Source organism: Heterodontus francisci, chromosome 46, assembly GCF_036365525.1.
Source record: "Heterodontus francisci isolate sHetFra1 chromosome 46, sHetFra1.hap1, whole genome shotgun sequence".
Lineage (NCBI taxonomy): Eukaryota > Metazoa > Chordata > Chondrichthyes > Heterodontiformes > Heterodontidae > Heterodontus > Heterodontus francisci.
Genome location: NC_090416.1, coordinates 21226034 through 21248774, shown reverse-complemented (window position 1 = coordinate 21248774; position 22741 = coordinate 21226034). Strand labels below are relative to the sequence as shown.

At 42.7% G+C, this 22741-nt stretch overlaps 1 protein-coding gene and 1 long non-coding RNA gene across 2 annotated transcripts in view; one reads left to right on the top strand and one right to left on the bottom strand.

The window, feature by feature from the left end:
• Positions 1 to 22724, bottom strand: part of LOC137356950 (uncharacterized) — an 81291-nt gene extending 58567 nt beyond the window's left edge. Inside the window, exons 1-2 of the long non-coding RNA XR_010971116.1 lie at positions 22591 to 22724; positions 3650 to 3737 (exon numbers count right to left, since the gene is read on the bottom strand). This is a non-coding gene — a long non-coding RNA (uncharacterized lncRNA). The remainder of the gene's footprint in view (positions 1 to 3649; positions 3738 to 22590) is intronic.
• LOC137356947 (E3 SUMO-protein ligase PIAS3-like) overlaps positions 22635 to 22741 on the top strand; it is a 33174-nt gene continuing 33067 nt past the window's right edge. The window contains exon 1 of the mRNA XM_068022828.1: positions 22635 to 22719. Coding sequence (XP_067878929.1) covers positions 22696 to 22719 — 24 coding nt within the window. The 5' untranslated portion in view covers positions 22635 to 22695. The remainder of the gene's footprint in view (positions 22720 to 22741) is intronic.

Sequence of the window (22741 nt, the reverse complement as noted above, 5' to 3'; positions counted from 1 at the left end):
CTTCAAAAATACTTTATTGGCTATAAAGCGCTTTGAGACATCCAGTGGTTGTGAAAGGTGCTATATAAGACTTTCTTTCAAGTCTTTTTTTTACTGTAACCATTCCTGGCTGCCCTCCAATATCTTGTGCAGGTTGCAATACAACTACAATGGACAGGAAAAGATGAGCTGCTGCACTGAGCCTATCCCACACAGTCCTGTTTACCGTGATTCACATTAACCCTTCGCCCACCAGCAGACATGAAATCTCTTGGGAGATGGGAAAAAAAAATCCAAGATTAATCGAGGGAGAGAAAAAAAAATCTAGAAAATTCCTCTGACTCACTTAGACAACGAAAATTAGTCCTGAACACCAGAGTGACCATGATTTATGTCACTTAATATTCCACCTACCTTTTGTATATTGTGATCTCCGCCCCAGCTAGGAACCAATCCGTGCTCTTGTGAAGTTTTGCAGCGAATTACTCAATCCATTCGCAGCAACTTGTTCCATATGTCTACTACGCTTTGAGAAAGAACCGCCTGATGTTCTGATCATGTGTAATTTGTACACGACACCTGGTGTTCACTAACTAAAATAATCTGTCAATATGAACTCAATCTAGTCCCTTCATTATTTTAAACAACTCTTTTAGATCACCCCAGAATCTACCAGTCTCTAAATAACCCAGCTTTGTAAGCCCATTTGGGAAACTAAGAAATTTTAAGCTGGTTATCATTCTTGTGAACCTCCTCCCGACCTTTTCCAAAGTGTCTATTGTCCAAAGTCTGAAGGGAACAAAACTGGACAGTATTCTAAGTGAGGCCTAGCCAAAGCATTATACAGAGACAAAATGACGTATTTTGTATGATATTTATTTGTCCTGGCAATGCATTAATTAATGCCAATAACCTATTTGCTTTGGCTATTGCTTCAAAGTACTGGCCGTGAGCCTTGGGAAATATGCACTATAACACCAAGATCTTTTTCTTTCTCAACAGGTCGCAGGTCAGATATGATCTCATTGAATAGTGGCAGAACATGCTCGAGGGGCTAAATGGCCTCATCTTCCTATGTAACAGACTTCAGTTCCATATCCTGCAGAGTGTAAGTATACTTGGCATTGGTCCTGCCCATTTGCATAACATTACATTTATACAAGTTAAATATTATTTGAATATGTAGACTCAGTCCCCCAACTCATGAAGATCCACTTGCAGTAGCTGTTCTCATCTACAATCCCAAAACTCAGACAAATCTTCACATCATCCACAATATTGCAGACAATTCTCCCAACAACTACATCCAGCTCCTTAATGATGATAGTAAAAAGCAACAGCCCCAACACTGATCCACATGGGGCCAAACTGGTAATTGTTCTCCAAGCTGATCCATAACCATTAATCACAACTTTCTGCCTTCTGGAATTCAGCCACTTAATCCACTGTAACATCTCCCCATTGATTTCACAATCTGTTTTGTAGGGTAACCTATTGTGAGGCATATCAAAGGCTTTCTGAAAATCCAAGTAAGCGATGTCTATTGTGCTACTCTTGCCCACCAGCCTAGTAACTTCTTCAATTAAATTGGTATGACACAATCTTTTTTCCCCATAAACCGTGTTGAGTTTTAGTACTTATGAAATCTGTAATTAACATTGAATTCTCTGCCTTTGGTTTTACTGATCAATTTAAGTCTAATGTCTTAGCAGGATATTTAACCCTGGGGGACATCACAACCAAGCTGATCCTCTCCCCACCCAGTATCTGCATGGAGGTCATTTGATAGCAATTAGGAGCAAAAATCCAAAATGAATTTTTTCCATCTCCAACCTGGGGTACTGAGGCCGAATGTAACTGCCAAAGCGTTGCCCAGGTTGAAATCAGCTAAACTAGAACGGACCAGTGATAGAACCTGCAACTTCAAGAATTCAGAGCATAAAGTGACTAAGCCTTGTACATGCCTGTCTTCATGTAACTATTGTGATTAGCACCGCAAGGCACTTCTACTCACTCTTCTCACATAATTTAGATTTTAAAAAATACTGGCTGACATTAAGCAAAATGCATCTACTTTTAGCACCTCAGTAAAATTAACACACAATATAAAGACAAACACTGGAGTTGTGCCACTTAAACTGTTAAATAATTCATCTGTGACCTTCTGATCTGTATGTCTCAGTACCACACAACATGGTACTAATGAACATTTTCTATCGAGCTTTCAACAACCCAGGAAATCCCACAGTGCTTCACAGCCAATGAGGTACTTTTGAAGTGTAAACACTGTAATAATATAGGCAACTATAGCAGCTAATTTGCACACAAGCTCCCACAAACAATAGCATGATAAGTAACCAGATAATTCAGTTTTTGGTGGTGTTGATTGAGGGTTAACTATTGACCAGGACACTGGGAGAATTCTCCTGGTTTGCCGTGAATAGTTTTGTGGAATCTTTTACCTCCACCTGATGGGGCTTTGTTTTCACACCTCATCCAAAAGACTGCACCTGCCTGACAGTGCAGAACTCCCTCAGCGCTGCACTGAAGTGTAAATCTGGGCCATGTGCTTAAATCTCTCAAGTAGTCTTGAATTCATGACCTCTGCCTCAGAGGCGAGAATACTGCACGTGAGCAAGGATTGACAGCCTAAAGGTATATCTAGACTTTTCTCACTCTTTTGTCAAATCTGGGATGCTAAATAGGCCGAAATTGGAAGAGCACAGATATCTTGAAGGGTTGCAGGGCTGGAGGAGATTACATAAATATGGAGGGGTGAGGCAATGGAATGATTTGAAAACAAGGATGAGAGTTTTAAAATTGAGGCATTGCTTAACTAGTTTCAAATGGTAAGATGAAAAGCAGTGTGCAAATGTTTTTTTGATTGTTGTGAGGGCTTTACTTCCTTTGTTACTGGATGCTGGAAGATGTTTGTTCAATGAATATGCACATGAACTATATTTATCTGTATTGTGTGCATGTATTGGAATTAGTACAATAAAACAAATATGCTTGAGCCACACCTGTGGCTAATCAGTCATTTTATGGAACAACACTATCATTTTAATGTTAAATAGCTAACCTTGAAAATGGAAAGGGTGTTGATCCATCATCACCCCATTTGATCCATTGCTGATAACTGAAACAAAATATTTTTAACACTCTGCTTGTATCAACACCTTTGCTTCAAGGAAACCACACTCAATGCATATTAATTAACTTTCATCTGTCATAACTTAATGTTCATTGTTGAACCAAGCTCATAAAGCACAATTAATCTTGTGTGCACCATTTCTAGTTACAAGATTAAAGTTAAAAATTTAACGCGGGCAAAATGTACATTTTTGTTACATAGCCAAAAGCTCAATTCATGTAAAACTATTACGTCAAACACATACAGATCTTTTATTCCACCAGTCTGGGTTGGATGCAAACACAAATTAAGAATGTGGTGTTAACCCAATGCTTTGCCCAAATGCGTTACTTTCTCAGTAATCTTCAAATAAAACAATTTTGCTTTTCTGAATCTCTCCAATTTCTCTCTCATGCCCCCTCCTTTCCAGAAGATTGACTCCTGGCGGAGTAGTGGGGCAGTGAACGTGTGAGTTTACATGGTGAGAATCAAAGAGCCTTTCAACGGTACAATAGCCACACCCAATCTTGTTCTTACCTGATACTTGTTCAAGAGCACTGAGGCCAATTGCAGTCCTTCCAACTGAGACCAGAGAATGAACCTATGACCATTCTGCTCTATATGGCTGAGAGATACGAAGTAATGCATTTATCCATTGAACTATAGGAGCAATCAGTAACTATTGTTCATAAGTAAGCCTAAACAGTTGAGTTTAAATTTTCTGATCAACAGTTTTTTTTACAAATATCAGCAGCCATCCTATTAAAAGGGTTACCATTGGTATTAAAATGCCAATCAGCATAGTTAGGCTTTACTGTTTACCATGGGGCATAGAAACTGTAGGAACTGTAGGCTACTCAGCTCCTCTCACCAATCAATTAGATAATAGCTCATCTGCAACTCAAATCCATTTTCCTGTCTTTGCTCCATATCCCTTGATATCCTAACACAAAAAAACTATCTGGTTCTAATTTTAGGATTATATCCCCTCGTTCTTGATTTCCCCCACCACAGGAAATAGTTTCTACATATCTACCCTTTCAAATCCTTTTAAAATTTTAAACACCTCGATCAGATCACCCCTCAATATTCAAGGGAATACAAGCCTAGACAACTGTGCATAACTTAGTGTCACCTGCAAACCTGGATAGTCAACTGTCTTCCTTTGTCCAAGCCATTAATAAAGATAGTGAGAAGTTGAGGCCCCTGTAGAGATCCCTGGGGAGGACCACTAGTTGCATCGCATCCGAGTAACTACCCTTTACCCCACTCTGCATCCTACCTCCCAACCACTTTTCAACCCATCAAAAGGCTACTTCCAATTCCATGAACACTAATTTTTGCAAATAATCTCTTGTATGGAAATTCATAGAGATAACATCCAAGCATGCAAAGGTCTGCTCGACTGAGTGCTGTGCGACAGAAGGCTTATCGTGGGAATTTGGCAACTGTGGGAATTCAGTGGTGTGAGGAAGGAGGTGCTGTTCTGGTCTTTTACAGAACAAGCAGTGATCCAAGAGAGGGAGCCGGAGTCACTGAGACCTGAAGCCCAGAGGCATTAATTAGATGAGCGGGTAGGTGATCGGTTGGTGAGTTTTAAGCATTTTTTCCCCTTTCTAAACCGGAGCAGTAGTTTAAACTGGTACTGGGGAGATATAAGTATTGTATTAAATTTGTAGGTTAACTACTTAATATGACTACAAATTGTCAGTGATATTTCTAAACTTGAAATCTAATTAGTTCAATAAAACAATGAAATTTAAATACAGATGGCAGGGCAGGTGATGTGTTACAGCTGTAGCTAGTGGACACCTGTGAGATCCAGTGAAACCACATCTGCAATAAGTGTCTGCAGCTCAAGGAGCTTTGGCTCAGAGTAATGAGCTGGAGGTCTGAAATTCGGATACTGCGATGCATCAGGGAGGGGAAAAAGCTACCTGGACACTTTGTTCCAGGAGGCAATCACACCCCTTAGGCTAGGTACTTCAGATTGTGTCTCTGGTCAGAGACAGGAGGATGTGACTACGAGTGAGGCAGGTATGGGGATCCAGAAGGTAGCAATGGAGGAGCCTCAGCCCTTGCACTTGTCCACCAGGTTTGAGATTCTTACAGCTTGTGTGGACAAGAGCAGGGACTGCAAGGAGGTTGAGCAAACTGACCACAGCACCGTGGTGCAGAGAGTCAATCAAATGGGGGAAGTAAAAAGGAATGTTGTCGTAATAGTACGGGACAGTATAGTTAGAGGGATAGATACTGTTCTCTGCAGTCAAGAGCGTGAGTAGCAAAGGCTCTGTGCCTGCCCGGGGTTAAGGACATCTCCTTGGGGTTGGAGAGGAACTTGAAGTGGGAGGGGAAGGATCCAGTTGTCGTGGTCCATGTGGGTACCTATGTGGGTATGACTCAGAAAGGGGTGCCAGTGAGGAAGTATGAGCAGCTAGGGAATAAATTAAAAAGCAGAACCGCAAAGGTAATAATCCCTGGATTACTACCTGAGCCACGAGCAAATTGGCATAGGATAAATAAGATCAGAGAGTTGAATGAGTGGCTCAAAGATTGGTGTGGGAGAAATGGATTTCGATTCATGGGGCACTGGCATCAGTACTGTGGAAAGAGGGAGCTATACCATTGGGATGATCTTCACCTGAACCGCGCTGGGACCAGTGTCCTTGCGAACTGTATAACTAGGGCTGTAGTGAGGGCTTTAGACTAAATAGTGGGGAAAGGATCAGGTGAGGGGAAATTTAGAAAGTTAGCGAGAAAGGACAAGGTGATCATGCAGGGTAGCAATACGGGTAATGATAACCAGAGTCAGATAGGAAGGAACATTATGGGCTGAATTTTGACAGCAGCATCAAAATAAGTGTGGCGCACGTGCGACTTGTGTGCTGCTGAGCCACCGCAATATTGCGTGCGGTGGCTCATTCACATGGAGGAGGCGGAACACCCGCCCCGATGACGTAGAGGGGGGTAGCCACTCTGTCCCCAACAACGGTGGCCAGCGCCATCACACAGGTGCTGACGCCATTTTTAAAGGGCTTCAAACCCTTCCGTTGCATTTTAAAGTTTAAAGGTACAGGTTTTCCAACAAATATCAGTAAAACTTTATTTACACTTCCAATTCCCTCTCCCACCCCCCAGCAATGAATAATAAGTTTATCATTTGTCCTTTCCCCACAGAAAAAGTAAATTACCGATCATGACCTATCCCCCCCTCGGACCTTGGTAACTTTACCCTTCAACCTTTCCCACCATCCCCTCAGAGATCCAAAGGCGCAGAACTTGGGCGGCACAGTGGCGAGCACCGCAGCCACACAGCTCCAGCAACCCGGGTTCGAAACTGGGTACTGCCTGTGCGGAGTTTGCAAGTTCTCCCTGTGACTGCGTGGGTTTCCGCCGGGTGCTCCAGTTTCCTCCCACAGATTGATAGATAAATTGGCCATTATAAATTGCCCCTAGTATAGGTAGGTGGTAGGGGAATTGAGGGAAGGTGGGGATGTGATAGGAATATGGGATTAATGTAGGATTAGTATAAATGGGTGGTTGATGGTCGGCACAGACTCGGTGGGCTGAAGGGCTTGTTTCAGTGCTGTACCTCTAAATAAATAAAAAATAATAAATAAACTTCTGGCCACTGGCGTGGGACAGCTGTCATGGAAAGGGAGGTTATTATTCATTAATTTTAATGTAATTAACATATTTAAATAAAGTCTCCGTCACCGTGCGGCAGGGAGTCCGCCACGAGGCCTCAACGCCACCAGTAAAATGGGGCGGGGCCTTCCCGACGTCAAGGCCTACGGCAGGCCTCGCCTGGAAGGATTTTCAGAAGGAGAGGAAGAAAGGAAAGCTCTGTTAAGAAAAGGATGAGATCAGTACAGTCGTGAGAAATGATCTTGACTCGGAAGATCAAGATGCAGAATCAGTTTGGGTGGAGTTAAGAAATAGCAAAGGAAAGAAGTCACTGGTGGAGTATTTTATAGACCTCCTAACAGTAGCTACACTGTAGGACAGAAAATAATTCAAAAATTAATAGGGACTTGCTGCAATAATTGCGGGTGATCTTAATCATAATATAGATTGGACTAATCAAATTGGCATAGGTATCCTGGGGAATGAGTTCATAGAGTGGGTAGCTCTGTTAAGAAAGGATGAGATCAATATAGTTGTGAGAAATGATCTTGGCTCAGAAAATCAGTTTCTTAGAATAATAGGTTCTGGAATAAACTCAGGAGCAGGCTATTTTAGACCGAGTAATGTGTAATGAGACAGGACTAATAAATGACCTCATAGTAAAGGATCCACTAGGCAACAGTGATCGTAACATGATTGAATTTGCACATTCAGTTTGAGGCTGAAACTGGTGCCTTAAACTTAAATAAAGGCAATTACACGGGCATGAAGACAGAGTTGGCTAAAGTGGACTGGCAAAATAAGTTAAAAGGTAAGACAGTAGAGAGTGGCAGACATTTAAGGAGCTAATTCATAACAAAAAAAGAAAGACTATGAAAAGGATGCACCATCCATGGCTAACTAAGAAAGTTAAGGATGTTATCAAATTGAAAGTAAAGGTGTACAATGCTGCAAAGATTAGTGGTAGGCCAGAAGATTGGGAAAATTTTAAAAATCAGCAGAGGATGACTTAAAGAAAGGGAGAAATCAGAGTACAAGAGTAAACTAGCAAATATAAAAACAAACAGTAAAATCTTCTACAAATATATAAAAAGGAAGAGAGCAGCTAAAGTAAGTGTGGTCCCTTAGAGGATGAGAATGGGGAATTAATGGGAAACAAGGAAATTGCAGAGACTTTGAACAAGTATTTTGTATCTATCTTCATGGTAGAAGACACAAAAATAGCAGAAAATCCAGAAGCAAAAGGAGGGAAGAACTTGAAACAATTACTATCACTAGAGAAAAAGTACTAGGAAAACTAATGGGACTAAAGGATGACAAGTCCCCTGGACCTGATGGCCTGCATCCTAGGGTTTTAAAAGAAGCCGCTGCTGAGATAGTGCGTCAGGGGGTCTGTAAAATTCAGCCCACAAAGTGTCTGCAAAGAGTTATAGATAGGTTAAGTGAGTGGGCAAAAATGTGGACAGATGGAGTGTAATGTGGGAAAGGTTGTCCACTTTGGCAGGAAAAATAGAAAAACAGATTATTATTTACATGGAGAGACACTGCAGAATGCTGCAGTACAGAGGGATCTGGGTGTCCTTATACATGAATCACAAAAAGTTAGTATGCAGGTACAGAAAGTAATTAGGAAGGCAAATGGAATGTTGGCCTTTATTGCAAGCGGGATGGAGTATAAAAGTAGAGAAGTCCTTTTGTCCTCATCCAGTGTTCACAGCCACGACAAAATGCAGAATTGTTCATGGAAGTATCTTGCACACCAGGTGGGATGATAATGGTCCATATAAAAAGGGGAAATGATCTGGCACAACATCTCAGAAACTTCTACACTTACTAAGTTTAACGCAATTTACTGAATCAGGCAGTTTTCCAGATGAAACCTTGGCAGTGAAAATGGTGGGTTCTAAGTCACAGATCAGTTGCCCTACATAGGTGCTGTGGACAGACATAAAGACTGAAAAATTCACATTGGCAATGTTGGATGTGCTAAACTTTTCTGGAGATGAAGCAGTTGCCATCATCCTCTTCCCAACTGATGAAAAGTCACAGATGAAACATTAACTCTGCTTATCTCTCCACAGCTGCTGCCTGACCAGCTGAGTATTTCCAGCACTTTGTTTCTATTTCAGATTTCCAGCGTCTGCAGTATTTTGCTTTTATTATTGTGGTTCCAGCTGCCACCTGCTGGAAAGTAGAATACTTGTTAGCTAGTTACCCAGACTGACCAAGAGAGTGTGGGAAAATGGCGCAGTGACACGGAACACAAAAGTCCGAGTGTATCAGGCCTGTGTCCTCAGTACCTTGCTCTATGGCAGTGAGGCCTGGACAACGTATGTCAGCCAAGGGCGACGTCTCAATTCATTCCATCTTCACTGCCTCCGGAGAATACTTGGCATCAGCTGGCAGGACCGTATCTCCAACACAGAAGTCCTCGAGGTGGCCGACATCCCCAGCTTGTACACACTACTGAGTCAGCGGCGCTTGAGATGGCTTGGCCATGTGAGCCGCATGGAAGATGGCAGGATCCCCAAAGACACATTGTACAGCGAGCTCGCCACTGGTATCAGACCCACCGGCCATCCATGTCTCCGCTTTAAAGACGTCTGCAAACGCGACATGAAATCGTGTGACATTGATCACAAGTCGTGGGAGTCAGTTGCCAGCGTCCGCCAGAGCTGGTGGGCAGCCATAAAGGCGGGGCTAAAGTGTGGCGAGTCGAAGAGACTTAGTAGTTGGCAGGAAAAAAGACAGAGGCGCAAGGGGAGAGCCAACTGTGTAACAGCCCCGACAAACAAATTTCTCTGCAGCATCTGTGGAAGAGCCTGTCACTCTAGAATTGGCCTTTATAGCCACTCCAGGCGCTGCTTCACAAACCACTGACCACCTCCAGGCGCTTATCCATTGTCTCTCAAGATAAGGAGGCCAAAGAGATGGAGATGGAGTTACCCAACAGGGAGGGATCATAGAATCATAGAAAGTTTACAGCACAGAACGGTTCAGCCCGTTTAATGAGGGCATTAAATTAAAATTTCTCCCAGTAATTCACTCTCTAACCGTTTCCCCCTCCACCCCTACCCCAGTAACTGTCTCACTCTCTCATTATTCCTGCCAGTTAACATACACACACTCATCATTATTTTACTTGGTCACTCATTCTCTCCTCACCATTTCCCTTGCAACGCTCTTTTTCCTCATCAAGGAAAAAAATGCTGCCCAAGTCATAGTGAAAGAGGAGGTAACTGACACTGGATGGGGTAAAAATCGATAAAGATTGGGAGCTGTACTTAAAGTTACTAAGTCACCAGAACCAGGTCAGATGCATCTAACGAGACTGATGGAAGGGTGGAAGCACAGGCCATAATTTTCCAATCTTCCTTAGATACAAGGGTGATGCCAGACGACTGGACAATTGCAGATGTTACATCCATGTTCAAAAAAGGATGCAAGGATAAACCCAGCACTACAGGCCAGTTAGTTTAACCTGGGTTGTGGGAAAGCTTTTAGAAATGATAATTCAGGACAAAATTAAGTAACTTCGACAAATGTGGATTAATTAAGGAAAGGCAGCATGGATTTCTTAAAGGCAAATCGTGTTTAATGAACTTGAGTTTTTTGATGAAGGAACAGAGAGGGCTGATGAGGATAATGCAGTTGATGTAGTATACATGGACTTCCAAAAGGCATTTTATGATGTGCCACATAACAGACTTGTCAGCAAAGTTAAAGCCTATGAAAATAAAAGGGACAATAACAGCATGATACGAAATTGGATGAGTGACAGGAAACAAAGTAGTGTGAACGGTTGTTTTTGGAGGAAGGTATACAGTTGGCTTCCCCAGGGGCCGATGTTAGGACCACTGCTTTTCTTGCGATATATTAATGACCGAGACATGGGGTGTCCAGGACACAATTTCAAAACTTGGAAGTATTGTGAAATGTGAGAATAGCAATAGATTTCAAAGGGACATAGATAGTTTGGTGAAATGGGCAGACACGTAGTATATGGAATTTAATGCAGAGAAGTAAGAAATTATATATGTTGGTCAGAAGAACAAGGAGAGGCAATATAAAATAAAGGATAGAATTCTAAAGGGGGTGCAGGAACAGAACGACCAGGGGACATGTGCATAAATCATTGAAGGTGGCAGGCAGGCTGAGAAAGTGGTGGATAGAGCATAGGGGATCCTGGGCTTTATAAATAGAAGCAGAGGGTACAGGATTAAGGCAGTTATGATGAATCTTCATAAAACACTGGTTCAGCCTCAACTAGAGTATTGTGGTCTATTCTGGACATGAGAGGGTGCAGAAATAATTCACAAGAATGGCTCCAGAGATGAGGGACTTCAGTATGAGGATAGATTGGAGAAGCTGAGGCTGTTCTCCTCAGAGGAGAGAAGGTTGAGAGGAGATTTGACAGAGGTGTTCAAAATCACAAGGGGACTAGACAGAATAATAGGGAGAAAAAGTTCCCATTGGCAGAAGGGGCGAGAACCAGAGGACCCCAACTTAAAGTGAATGGCAAAAGAACCAGAGGCAACACGAAGAAAAACTTCTTTATGCAGCGAGTGGTTAGGATCTGGAATGCACTGCCCAAGAGTGTGATGGAGACAGATTCAGTTGTGGCTTTCAAAAAGAACTGGATAATTATTTGAAGATAAAAAAAAATTGCAGGGGTAAAGGTAAAAGGGGAGTCAACCAGCTGAGCAGTTCTTGCAAAGAACCAGCATGGACATGATGGGCTGATAGACCTCCAAGTACATGGCAACCAGTCTATGATTTCCCTGCTCCCACTCTCCCCATTTCCCTGCTCCCACTCTCCCCATTTCCCTGCTCCCACTCTCCCCATTTCCCTGCTCCCACTCTCCCCATTTCCCTGCTCCCACTCCCCCCATTTCCTCGGCATTTCCCTGCTCCCACTCTCTCCATTTCCCTGCTCCCACTCTCCCCATCTCCTCACCATTTCCCTGCTCCCACTCTCCCCATTTCCCTGCTCCCACTCCCCCCCATCTCCTCGCCATTTCCCTGCTCCCACTCTCCCCATTTCCCTGCTCCCACTCTCCCCATTTCCCTGCTCCCACTCTCCCCATTTCCCTGCTCCCACTCTCCCCATTTCCCTGCTCCCACTCTCCCCATTTCCCTGCTCCCACTCTCCCCATTTCCCTGCTCCCACTCTCCCCATTTCCCTGCTCCCACTCTCCCCATTTCCCTGCTCCCACTCTCCCCATTTCCCTGCTCCCACTCTCCCCATCCCCTCGCCAAATCCCTGCTCCCACTCTCCCCATCTCCTTGCCATTTCCCTGCTCCCACTCTCCCCATCCCTTCGCTAAATCCCTGGCGTCTCTCTCCCTTCGCCACTTCCCTGGCGTCTCTCTCCCTTCGCCACTTCCCTGGGAACTCTCTCTCCCTCCACCATTTCTCTGGTAATTCTCTCTCTCTCTCTCTCTCTCTCTCTCTCTCTCTTCACCATTTCTCTGGTAATTCTCTCTCTCTCTCCCTCCACCATTTCTCTGGTAATTCTCTCTCTGTCTCTCTCTTCACCATTTCTCTGGTAATTCTCTCTCTCTCTCTCTTCACCATTTCTCTGGTAATTCTCTCTCTTCACTATTTCTCTGGTAATTCTCTCTCTCTTCACCATTTCTCTGCTAATTCTCTCTCTCTCTCTTCACCATTTCTCTGCTAATTCTCTCTCTCTCTCTTCACCATTTCTCTGCTAATTCTCTCTCTCTCTCTCCACCATTTCTCTGGTAATTCTCTCTCTCTCTTCACCATTTCTCTGGTAATTCTCTCTCTCTCTATCTTCACCATTTCTCTGGTAATTCTCTCTCTCTCTCTTCACCATTTCTCTGGTAATTCTCTCTCTCTCTATCTTCACCATTTCTCTGGTAATTCTCTCTCTCTCTCTATCTTCACCATTTCTCTGGTAATTCTCTCTCTCTCTCTCTCTTCACCATTTCTCTGGTAATTCTCTCTCTCTCTCTTCACCATTTCTCTGGTAATTCTCTCTCTCTCTCTTCACCATTTCTCTGGTAATTCTCTCTCTCTCTCTTCACCATTTCTCTGGTAATTCTCTCTCTCTCTATCTTCACCATTACTCTGGTAATTCTCTCTCTCTCTATCTTCACCATTTCTCTGGTAATTCTCTCTCTCTTCACCATTTCTCTGGTAATTCTCTCTCTCTTCACCATTTCTCTGGTAATTCTCTCTCTCTTCACCATTTCTCTGGTAATTCTCTCTCTCTCTATCTATCTTCACCATTTCTCTGGTAATTCTCTCTCTCTCTATCTATCTTCACCATTACTCTGGTAATTCTCTCTCTCTCTTCACCATTTCTCTGGTAATTCTCTCTCTCTCCCTCTCTCTTCACCATTTCTCTGGTAATTCTCTCTCTCTCTCTCTCTCTTCACCATTTCTCTGGTAATTCTCTCTCTCTCTCTCTTCACCATTTCTCTGGTAATTCTCTCTCTCTCTCTCTTCACCATTTCTCTGGTAATTCTCTCTCTCTCTTCACCATTTCTCTGGTAATTCTCTCTCTCTCTTCACCATTTCTCTGGTAATTCTCTCTCTCCACCATTTCTCTGGTAATTCTCTCTCTCTCTCTTCACCATTTCTCTGGTAATTCTCTCTCTCTCTCTTCACCATTTCTCTGGTAATTCTCTCTCTCTCTCTTCACCATTTCTCTGGTAATTCTCTCTCTCTCTCTCTTCACCATTTCTCTGGTAATTCTCTCTCTCTCTTCACCATTTCTCTGGTAATTCTCTCTCTCTCTTCACCATTTCTCTGGTAATTCTCTCTCTCTTCACCATTTCTCTGGTAATTCTCTCTCTCTCTCTCTTCACCATTTCTCTGGCAATTCTCTCTCTCTCTCTCTCTCTCTTCACCATTTCTCTGGTAATTATGTCTCACTCTCTCTTCACCATTTCTCTGGTAATTCTCTCTCTCTCTCTCTCCACCATTTCTCTGGTAATTCTCTCTCTCTCTCTTCACCATTTCTCTGGTAATTCTCTCTCTCTCTTCACCATTTCTCTGGTAATTCTCTCTCTCTCTTCACCATTTCTCTGGTAATTCTCTCTCTCTCTCTCTTCACCATTTCTCTGGTAATTCTCTCTCTCTCTTCACCATTTCTCTGGTAATTCTCTCTCTCTCTTCACCATTTCTCTGGTAATTCTCTCTCTCTCTTCACCATTTCTCTGGTAATTCTCTCTCTCTCTCTCTTCACCATTTCTCTGGTAATTCTCTCTCTCTCTTCACCATTTCTCTGGTAATTCTCTCTCTCTCTCTTCACCATTTCTCTGGTAATTCTCTCTCTCCCTCTCTTCACCATTTCTCTGGTAATTCTCTCTCTCTCTCTCTTCACCATTTCTCTGGTAATTCTCTCTCTCTCCACCATTTCTCTGGTAATTCTCTCTCTCTCCACCATTTCTCTGGTAATTCTCTCTCTCTCCACCATTTCTCTGGTAATTCTCTCTCTCTCTTCACCATTTCTCTGGTAATTCTCTCTCTCTCTTCACCACTTCTCTGGTAATTCTCTCTCTCTCTCTCTTCACCATTTCTCTGGTAATTCTCTCTCTCTCTCTCTCTTCACCATTTCTCTGGTAATTCTCTCTCTCTCTCTCTTCACCATTTCTCTGGTAATTCTCTCTCTCTCTCTCTCTCTCTCTCTCTCTTCACCATTTCTCTGGTAATTCTCTCTCTCTCTCTCTCTCTTCACCATTTCTCTGGTAATTCTCTCTCTCTCACCATTTCTCTGGATTCTCTCTCTCTCTCTCTTCACCATTTCTCTGGTAATTCTCTCCCTCTCTCTCTTCACCATTTCTCTGGTAATTCTCTCTCTCTCTCTCTTCACCATTTCTCTGGTAATTCTCTCTCTCTCTCTCTTCACCATTTCTCTGGTAATTCTCTCTCTCTCTCTTCACCATTTCTCTGGTAATTCTCTCTCTCTCTCTCTTCACCATTTCTCTGGTAATTCTCTCTCTCTCTCTCTCTTCACCATTTCTCTGGTAATTCTCTCTCTCTCTCTTCACCATTTCTCTGGTAATTCTCTCTCTCTCTTCACCATTTCTCTGGTAATTCTCTCTCTCTCTCTCTTCACCATTTCTCTGGTAATTCTCTCTCTGTCTTCACCATTTCTCTGGTAATTCTCTCTCTCTCTTCACCATTTCTCTGGTAATTCTCTCTCTCTCTTCACCATTTCTCTGGTAATTCTCTCTCTCTCCACCATTTCTCTGGTAATTCTCTCTCTCTCTCTCTTCACCATTTCTCTGGTAATTCTCTCTCTCTCTCTCTCTTCACCATTTCTCTGGTAATTCTCTCTCTCTCTCTTCACCATTTCTCTGGTAATTCTCTCTCTCTCTTCACCATTTCTCTGGTAATTCTCTCTCTCTCTCTTCACCATTTCTCTGGTAATTCTCTCTCTCTCTCTCTTCACCATTTCTCTGGTAATTCTCTCTCTCTCTCTCCACCATTTCTCTGGTAATTCTCTCTCTCTCTCTCTCTTCACCATTTCTCTGGTAATTCTCTCTCTCTCTCTCTTCACCATTTCTCTGGTAATTCTCTCTCTCTCTCTCTTCACCATTTCTCTGGTAATTCTCTCTCTCTCTCTCTTCACCATTTCTCTGGTAATTCTCTCTCTCTCTCTTCACCATTTCTCTGGTAATTCTCTCTCTCTCTTCACCATTTCTCTGGTAATTCTCTCTCTCTCTTCACCATTTCTCTGGTAATTCTCTCTCTCTCTCTTCACCATTTCTCTGGTAATTCTCTCTCTCTCTCTTCACCATTTCTCTGGTAATTCTCTCTCTCTCTCTTCACCATTTCTCTGGTAATTCTCTCTCTCTCTCTTCACCATTTCTCTGGTAATTCTCTCTCTCTCTTCACCATTTCTCTGGTAATTCTCTCTCTCTCTCTCTTCACCATTTCTCTGGTAATTCTCTCTCTCTCTCTTCACCATTTCTCTGGTAATTCTCTCTCTCTCTTCACCATTTCTCTGGTAATTCTCTCTCTCTCTTCACCATTTCTCTGGTAATTCTCTCTCTCTCTCTTCACCATTCTCTGGTAATTCTCTCTCTCTCTCTTCACCATTTCTCTGGTAATTCTCTCTCTCTCTCTTCACCATTTCTCTGGTAATTCTCTCTCTCTCTCTCTCTCTCTTCACCATTTCTCTGGTAATTCTCTCTCTCTCTCTCTCTCTTCACCATTTCTCTGGTAATTCTCTCTCTCTCTCTCTTCACCATTTCTCTGGTAATTCTCTCTCTCTCTTCACCATTTCTCTGGTAATTCTCTCTCTCTCTCTCTCTCTCTTCACCATTTCTCTGGTAATTCTCTCTCTCTCTCTCTCTCTTCACCATTTCTCTGGTAATTCTCTCTCTCTCTCTCTTCACCATTTCTCTGGTAATTCTCTCTCTCTCTCTCTTCACCATTTCTCTGGTAATTCTCTCTCTCTCTCTCTTCACCATTTCTCTGGTAATTCTCTCTCTCTCTTCACCATTTCTCTGGTAATTCTCTCTCTCTCTCTCTCTCTTCACCATTTCTCTGGTAATTCTCTCTCTCTCTCTCTCTTCACCATTTCTCTGGTAATTCTCTCTCTCTCTCTCTCTCTCTCTTCACCATTTCTCTGGTAATTCTCTCTCTCTCTCTCTCTCTCTTCACCATTTCTCTGGTAATTCTCTCTCTCTCTCTCTCTCTTCACCATTTCTCTGGTAATTCTCTCTCTCTCTCTCTCTCTCTTCACCATTTCTCTGGTAATTCTCTCTCTCTCTCTCTCTCTCTTCACATTTCTCTGGTAATTCTCTCTCTCTCTCTCTTCACCATTTCTCTGGTAATTCTCTCTCTCTCTCTCTTCACCATTTCTCTGGTAATTCTCTCTCTCTCTTCACCATTTCTCTGTAATTCTCTCTCTCTCTTCACCATTTCTCTGGTAATTCTCTCTCTCTCTTCACCATTTCTCTGGTAATTCTCTCTCTCTCTCTCTTCACCATTTCTCTGGTAATTCTCTCTCTCTCTCTCTCTCTTCACCATTTCTCTGGTAATTCTCTCTCTCTCTCTCTCTCTTCACCATTTCTCTGGTAATTCTCTCTCTCTCTCTCTCTCTCTTCACCATTTCTCTGGTAATTCTCTCTCTCTCTCTCTCTTCACCATTTCTCTGGTAATTCTCTCTCTCTCTATCTATCTTCACCATTACTCTGGTAATTCTCTCTCTCTCTCTTCACCATTTCTCTGGTAATTCTCTCTCTCTCTCTTCACCATTTCTCTGGTAATTCTCTCTCTCTCTCTCTTCACCATTTCTCTGGTAATTCTCTCTCTCTCTTCACCATTTCTCTGGTAATTCTCTCTCTCCACCATTTCTCTGGTAATTCTCTCTCTCCACCATTTCTCTGGTAATTCTCTCTCTCTCTCTTCACCATTTCTCTGGTAATTCTCTCTCTCTCTCTTCACCATTTCTCTGGTAATTCTCTCTCTCTCTCCACCATTTCTCTGGTAATTCTCTCTCTCTCTCTCTCTTCACCATTTCTCTGGTAATTCTCTCTCTCTCTTCACCATTTCTCTGGTAATTCTCTCTCTCTCTTCACCATTTCTCTGGTAATTCTCTCTCTCTCTCTCTTCACCATTTCTCTGGCAATTCTCTCTCTCTCTCTCTCTCTCTTCACCATTTCTCTGGTAATTCTGTCTCACTCTCTCTTCACCATTTCTCTGGTAATTCTCTCTCTCTCTCTCTTCACCATTTCTCTGGTAATTCTCTCTCTCTCTCTTCACCATTTCTCTGGTAATTCTCTCTCTCTCTTCACCATTTCTCTGGTAATTCTCTCTCTCTCTTCACCATTTCTCTGGTAATTCTCTCTCTCTCTCTTCACCATTTCTCTGGTAATTCTCTCTCTCTCTTCACCATTTCTCTGGTAATTCTCTCTCTCTCTTCACCATTTCTCTGGTAATTCTCTCTCTCTCTCTTCACCATTTCTCTGGTAATTCTCTCTCTCTCTTCACCATTTCTCTGGTAATTCTCTCTCTCTCTCTTCACCATTTCTCTGGTAATTCTCTCTCTCCCTCTCCACCATTTCTCTGGTAATTCTCTCTCTCTCTCTCTTCACCATTTCTCTGGTAATTCTCTCTCTCTCCACCATTTCTCTGGTAATTCTCTCTCTCTCCACCATTCCTCTGGTAATTCTCTCTCTCTCCACCATTTCTCTGGTAATTCTCTCTCTCTCCACCATTTCTCTGGTAATTCTCTCTCTCTCTTCACCACTTCTCTGGTAATTCTCTCTCTCTCTCTCTCTTCACCATTTCTCTGGTAATTCTCTCTCTCTCTCTCTTCACCATTTCTCTGGTAATTCTCTCTCTCTCTCTCTTCACCATTTCTCTGGTAATTCTCTCTCTCTCTCTCTCTCTTCACCATTTCTCTGGTAATTCTCTCTCTCTCTCTCTCTTCACCATTTCTCTGGTAATTCTCTCACTCTCTCTCTCTCTTCACCATTTCTCTGGATTCTCTCTCTCTCTCTCTTCACCATTTCTCTGGTAATTCTCTCTCTCTCTTCACCATTTCTCTGGTAATTCTCTCCTCTCTCTCTTCACCATTTCTCTGGTAATTCTCTCTCTCTCTCTCTTCACCATTTCTCTGGTAATTCTCTCTCTCTCTCTCTTCACCATTTCTCTGGTAATTCTCTCTCTCTCTCCACCATTTCTCTGGTAATTCTCTCTCTCTCTCCACCATTTCTCTGGTAATTCTCTCTCTCTCTCTCTCTTCACCATTTCTCTGGTAATTCTCTCTCTCTCTCTTCACCATTTCTCTGGTAATTCTCTCTCTCTCTTCACCATTTCTCTGGTAATTCTCTCTCTCTCTCTCTTCACCATTTCTCTGGTAATTCTCTCTCTCTCTTCACCATTTCTCTGGTAATTCTCTCTCTCTCTTCACCATTTCTCTGGTAATTCTCTCTCTCTCTTCACCATTTCTCTGGTAATTCTCTCTCTCTCTTCACCATTTCTCTGGTAATTCTCTCTCTCTCTTCACCATTTCTCTGGTAATTCTCTCTCTCTCTTCACCATTTCTCTGGTAATTCTCTCTCTCTCTTCACCATTTCTCTGGTAATTCTCTCTCTCTCTTCACCATTTCTCTGGTAATTCTCTCTCTCTCTCTCTCTCTCTTCACCATTTCTCTGGTAATTCTCTCTCTCTCTCTCTCTCTCTTCACCATTTCTCTGGTAATTCTCTCTCTCTCTCTCTTCACCATTTCTCTGGTAATTCTCTCTCTCTCTCTTCACCATTTCTCTGGTAATTCTCTCTCTTCACCATTTCTCTGGTAATTCTCTCTCTCTCTTCACCATTTCTCTGGTAATTCTCTCTCTCTCTTCACCATTTCTCTGGTAATTCTCTCTCTCTCTTCACCATTTCTCTGGTAATTCTCTCTCTCTCTCTCTTCACCATTTCTCTGGTAATTCTCTCTCTCTCTCTTCACCATTTCTCTGGTAATTCTCTCTCTCTCTCTCTTCACCATTTCTCTGGTAATTCTCTCTCTCTCTCTCTTCACCATTTCTCTGGTAATTCTCTCTCTCTCTCTCTTCACCATTTCTCTGGTAATTCTCTCTCTCTCTTCACCATTTCTCTGGTAATTCTCTCTCTCTCTCTTCACCATTTCTCTGGTAATTCTCTCTCTCTCTCTTCACCATTTCTCTGGTAATTCTCTCTCTCTCTCTCTTCACCATTTCTCTGGTAATTCTCTCTCTCTGTCTTCACCATTTCTCTGGTAATTCTCTCTCTCTCTCTTCACCATTTCTCTGGTAATTCTCTCTCTCTCTCTCTTCACCATTTCTCTGGTAATTCTCTCTCTCTCTCTCTTCACCATTTCTCTGGTAATTCTCTCTCTCTCTCTTCACCATTTCTCTGGTAATTCTCTCTCTCTCTCTCTTCACCATTTCTCTGGTAATTCTCTCTCTCTCTTCACCATTTCTCTGGTAATTCTCTCTCTCTCTCTCTTCACCATTTCTCTGGTAATTCTCTCTCTCTCTCTCCACCATTTCTCTGGTAATTCTCTCTCTCTCTCTCTCTTCACCATTTCTCTGGTAATTCTCTCTCTCTCTCTCTTCACCATTTCTCTGGTAATTCTCTCTCTCTCTCTTCACCATTTCTCTGGTAATTCTCTCTCTCTTCACCATTTCTCTGGTAATTCTCTCTCTCTCTCTTCACCATTTCTCTGGTAATTCTCTCTCTCTCTTCACCATTTCTCTGGTAATTCTCTCTCTCTCTCTTCACCATTTCTCTGGTAATTCTCTCTCTCTCTCTTCACCATTTCTCTGGTAATTCTCTCTCTCTCTCTTCACCATTTCTCTGGTAATTCTCTCTCTCTCTCTTCACCATTTCTCTGGTAATTCTCTCTCTCTCTCTCTTCACCATTTCTCTGGTAATTCTCTCTCTCTCTCTCTTCACCATTTCTCTGGTAATTCTCTCTCTCTCTCTCTTCACCATTTCTCTGGTAATTCTCTCTCTCTCTCTCTTCACCATTTCTCTGGTAATTCTCTCTCTCTCTTCACCATTTCTCTGGTAATTCTCTCTCTCTCTTCACCATTTCTCTGGTAATTCTCTCTCTCTTCACCATTTCTCTGGTAATTCTCTCTCTCTCTTCACCATTTCTCTGGTAATTCTCTCTCTCTCTCTCTCTCTCTCTCTCTTCACCATTTCTCTGGTAATTCTCTCTCTCTCTCTTCACCATTTCTCTGGTAATTCTCTCTCTCTCTCTCTCTTCACCATTTCTCTGGTAATTCTCTCTCTCTCTCTCTTCACCATTTCTCTGGTAATTCTCTCTCTCTCTTCACCATTTCTCTGGTAATTCTCTCTCTCTCTTCACCATTTCTCTGGTAATTCTCTCTCTCTCTTCACCATTTCTCTGGTAATTCTCTCTCTCTCTCTCTCTCTTCACCATTTCTCTGGTAATTCTCTCTCTCTCTCTTCACCATTTCTCTGGTAATTCTCTCTCTCTCTCTCTTCACCATTTCTCTGGTAATTCTCTCTCTCTCTCTCTTCACCATTTCTCTGGTAATTCTCTCTCTCTCTTCACCATTTCTCTGGTAATTCTCTCTCTCTCTCTCTCTCTTCACCATTTCTCTGGTAATTCTCTCTCTCTCTCTCTCTCTCTCACCATTTCTCTGGTAATTCTCTCTCTCTCTCTCTTCACCATTTCTCTGTAATTCTCTCTCTCTCTCTCTCTCTCTCTTCACCATTTCTCTGGTAATTCTCTCTCTCTCTCTCTCTCTCTTCACCATTTCTCTGGTAATTCTCTCTCTCTCTCTCTCTCTTCACCATTTCTCTGGTAATTCTCTCTCTCTCTCTCTCTCTCTTCACCATTTCTCTGGTAATTCTCTCTCTCTCTCTCTCTCTTCACCATTTCTCTGGTAATTCTCTCTCTCTCTCTCTTCACCATTTCTCTGGTAATTCTCTCTCTCTCTCTCTTCACCATTTCTCTGGTAATTCTCTCTCTCTCTCTCTTCACCATTTCTCTGGTAATTCTCTCTCTCTCTTCACCATTTCTCTGGTAATTCTCTCTCTCTCTTCACCATTTCTCTGGTAATTCTCTCTCTCTCTCTCTTCACCATTTCTCTGGTAATTCTCTCTCTCTCTCTCTCTCTTCACCATTTCTCTGGTAATTCTCTCTCTCTCTTCACCATTTCTCTGGTAATTCTCTCTCTCTCTCTCTCTCTCTTCACCATTTCTCTGGTAATTCTCTCTCTCTCTCTCTTCACCATTTCTCTGGTAATTCTCTCTCTCTCTCTCTTCACCATTTCTCTGGTAATTCTCTCTCTCTCTCTCTCTCTTCACCATTTCTCTGGTAATTCTCTCTCTCTCTCTCTCTCTTCACCATTTCTCTGGTAATTCTCTCTCTCTCTCTCTCTCTCTTCACCATTTCTCTGGTAATTCTCTCTCTCTCTCTCTCTCTCTTCACCATTTCTCTGGTAATTCTCTCTCTCTCTCTCTCTCTCTTCACCATTTCTCTGGTAATTCTCTCTCTCTCTCTCTTCACCATTTCTCTGGTAATTCTCTCTCTCTCTTCACCATTTCTCTGGTAATTCTCTCTCTCTCTTCACCATTTCTCTGGTAATTCTCTCTCTCTCTCTCTTCACCATTTCTCTGGTAATTCTCTCTCTCTCTCTCTTCACCATTTCTCTGGTAATTCTCTCTCTCTCTTCACCATTTCTCTGGTAATTCTCTCTCTCTCTCTCTTCACCATTTCTCTGGTAATTCTCTCTCTCTCTTCACCATTTCTCTGGTAATTCTCTCTCTCTCTTCACCATTTCTCTGGTAATTCTCTCTCTCTCTCTCTTCACCATTTCTCTGGTAATTCTCTCTCTCTCTCACCATTTCTCTGGTAATTCTCTCTCTCTCTCTCTTCACCATTTCTCTGGTAATTCTCTCTCTCTCTCTCTTCACCATTTCTCTGGTAATTCTCTCTCTCTCTTCACCATTTCTCTGGTAATTCTCTCTCTCTCTCTCTTCACCATTTCTCTGTAATTCTCTCTCTCTCTTCACCATTTCTCTGGTAATTCTCTCTCTCTCTCTCTTCACCATTTCTCTGGTAATTCTCTCTCTCTCTCTCTTCACCATTTCTCTGGTAATTCTCTCTCTCTCTTCACCATTTCTCTGGTAATTCTCTCTCTCTCTCTCTTCACCATTTCTCTGGTAATTCTCTCTCTCTCTTCACCATTTCTCTGGTAATTCTCTCTCTCTCTCTCTTCACCATTTCTCTGGTAATTCTCTCTCTCTCTTCACCATTTCTCTGGTAATTCTCTCTCTCTCTCTCTTCACCATTTCTCTGGTAATTCTCTCTCTCTCTTCACCATTTCTCTGGTAATTCTCTCTCTCTCTGTTTCCCGCCTCACCTTCTTCGCGTGACCTGAAGCTGCGCACGCAGTCTCCGCCCCCGAGGACTGGCCCCGCCTCGGCGTGGTGACGTCAGCGCGCTGCGGCCGAGGAGATGTCTGGCGATGGCGGATGGCGCAGAATTGCGGGTTGGTTTTGTGACGGAGTCGA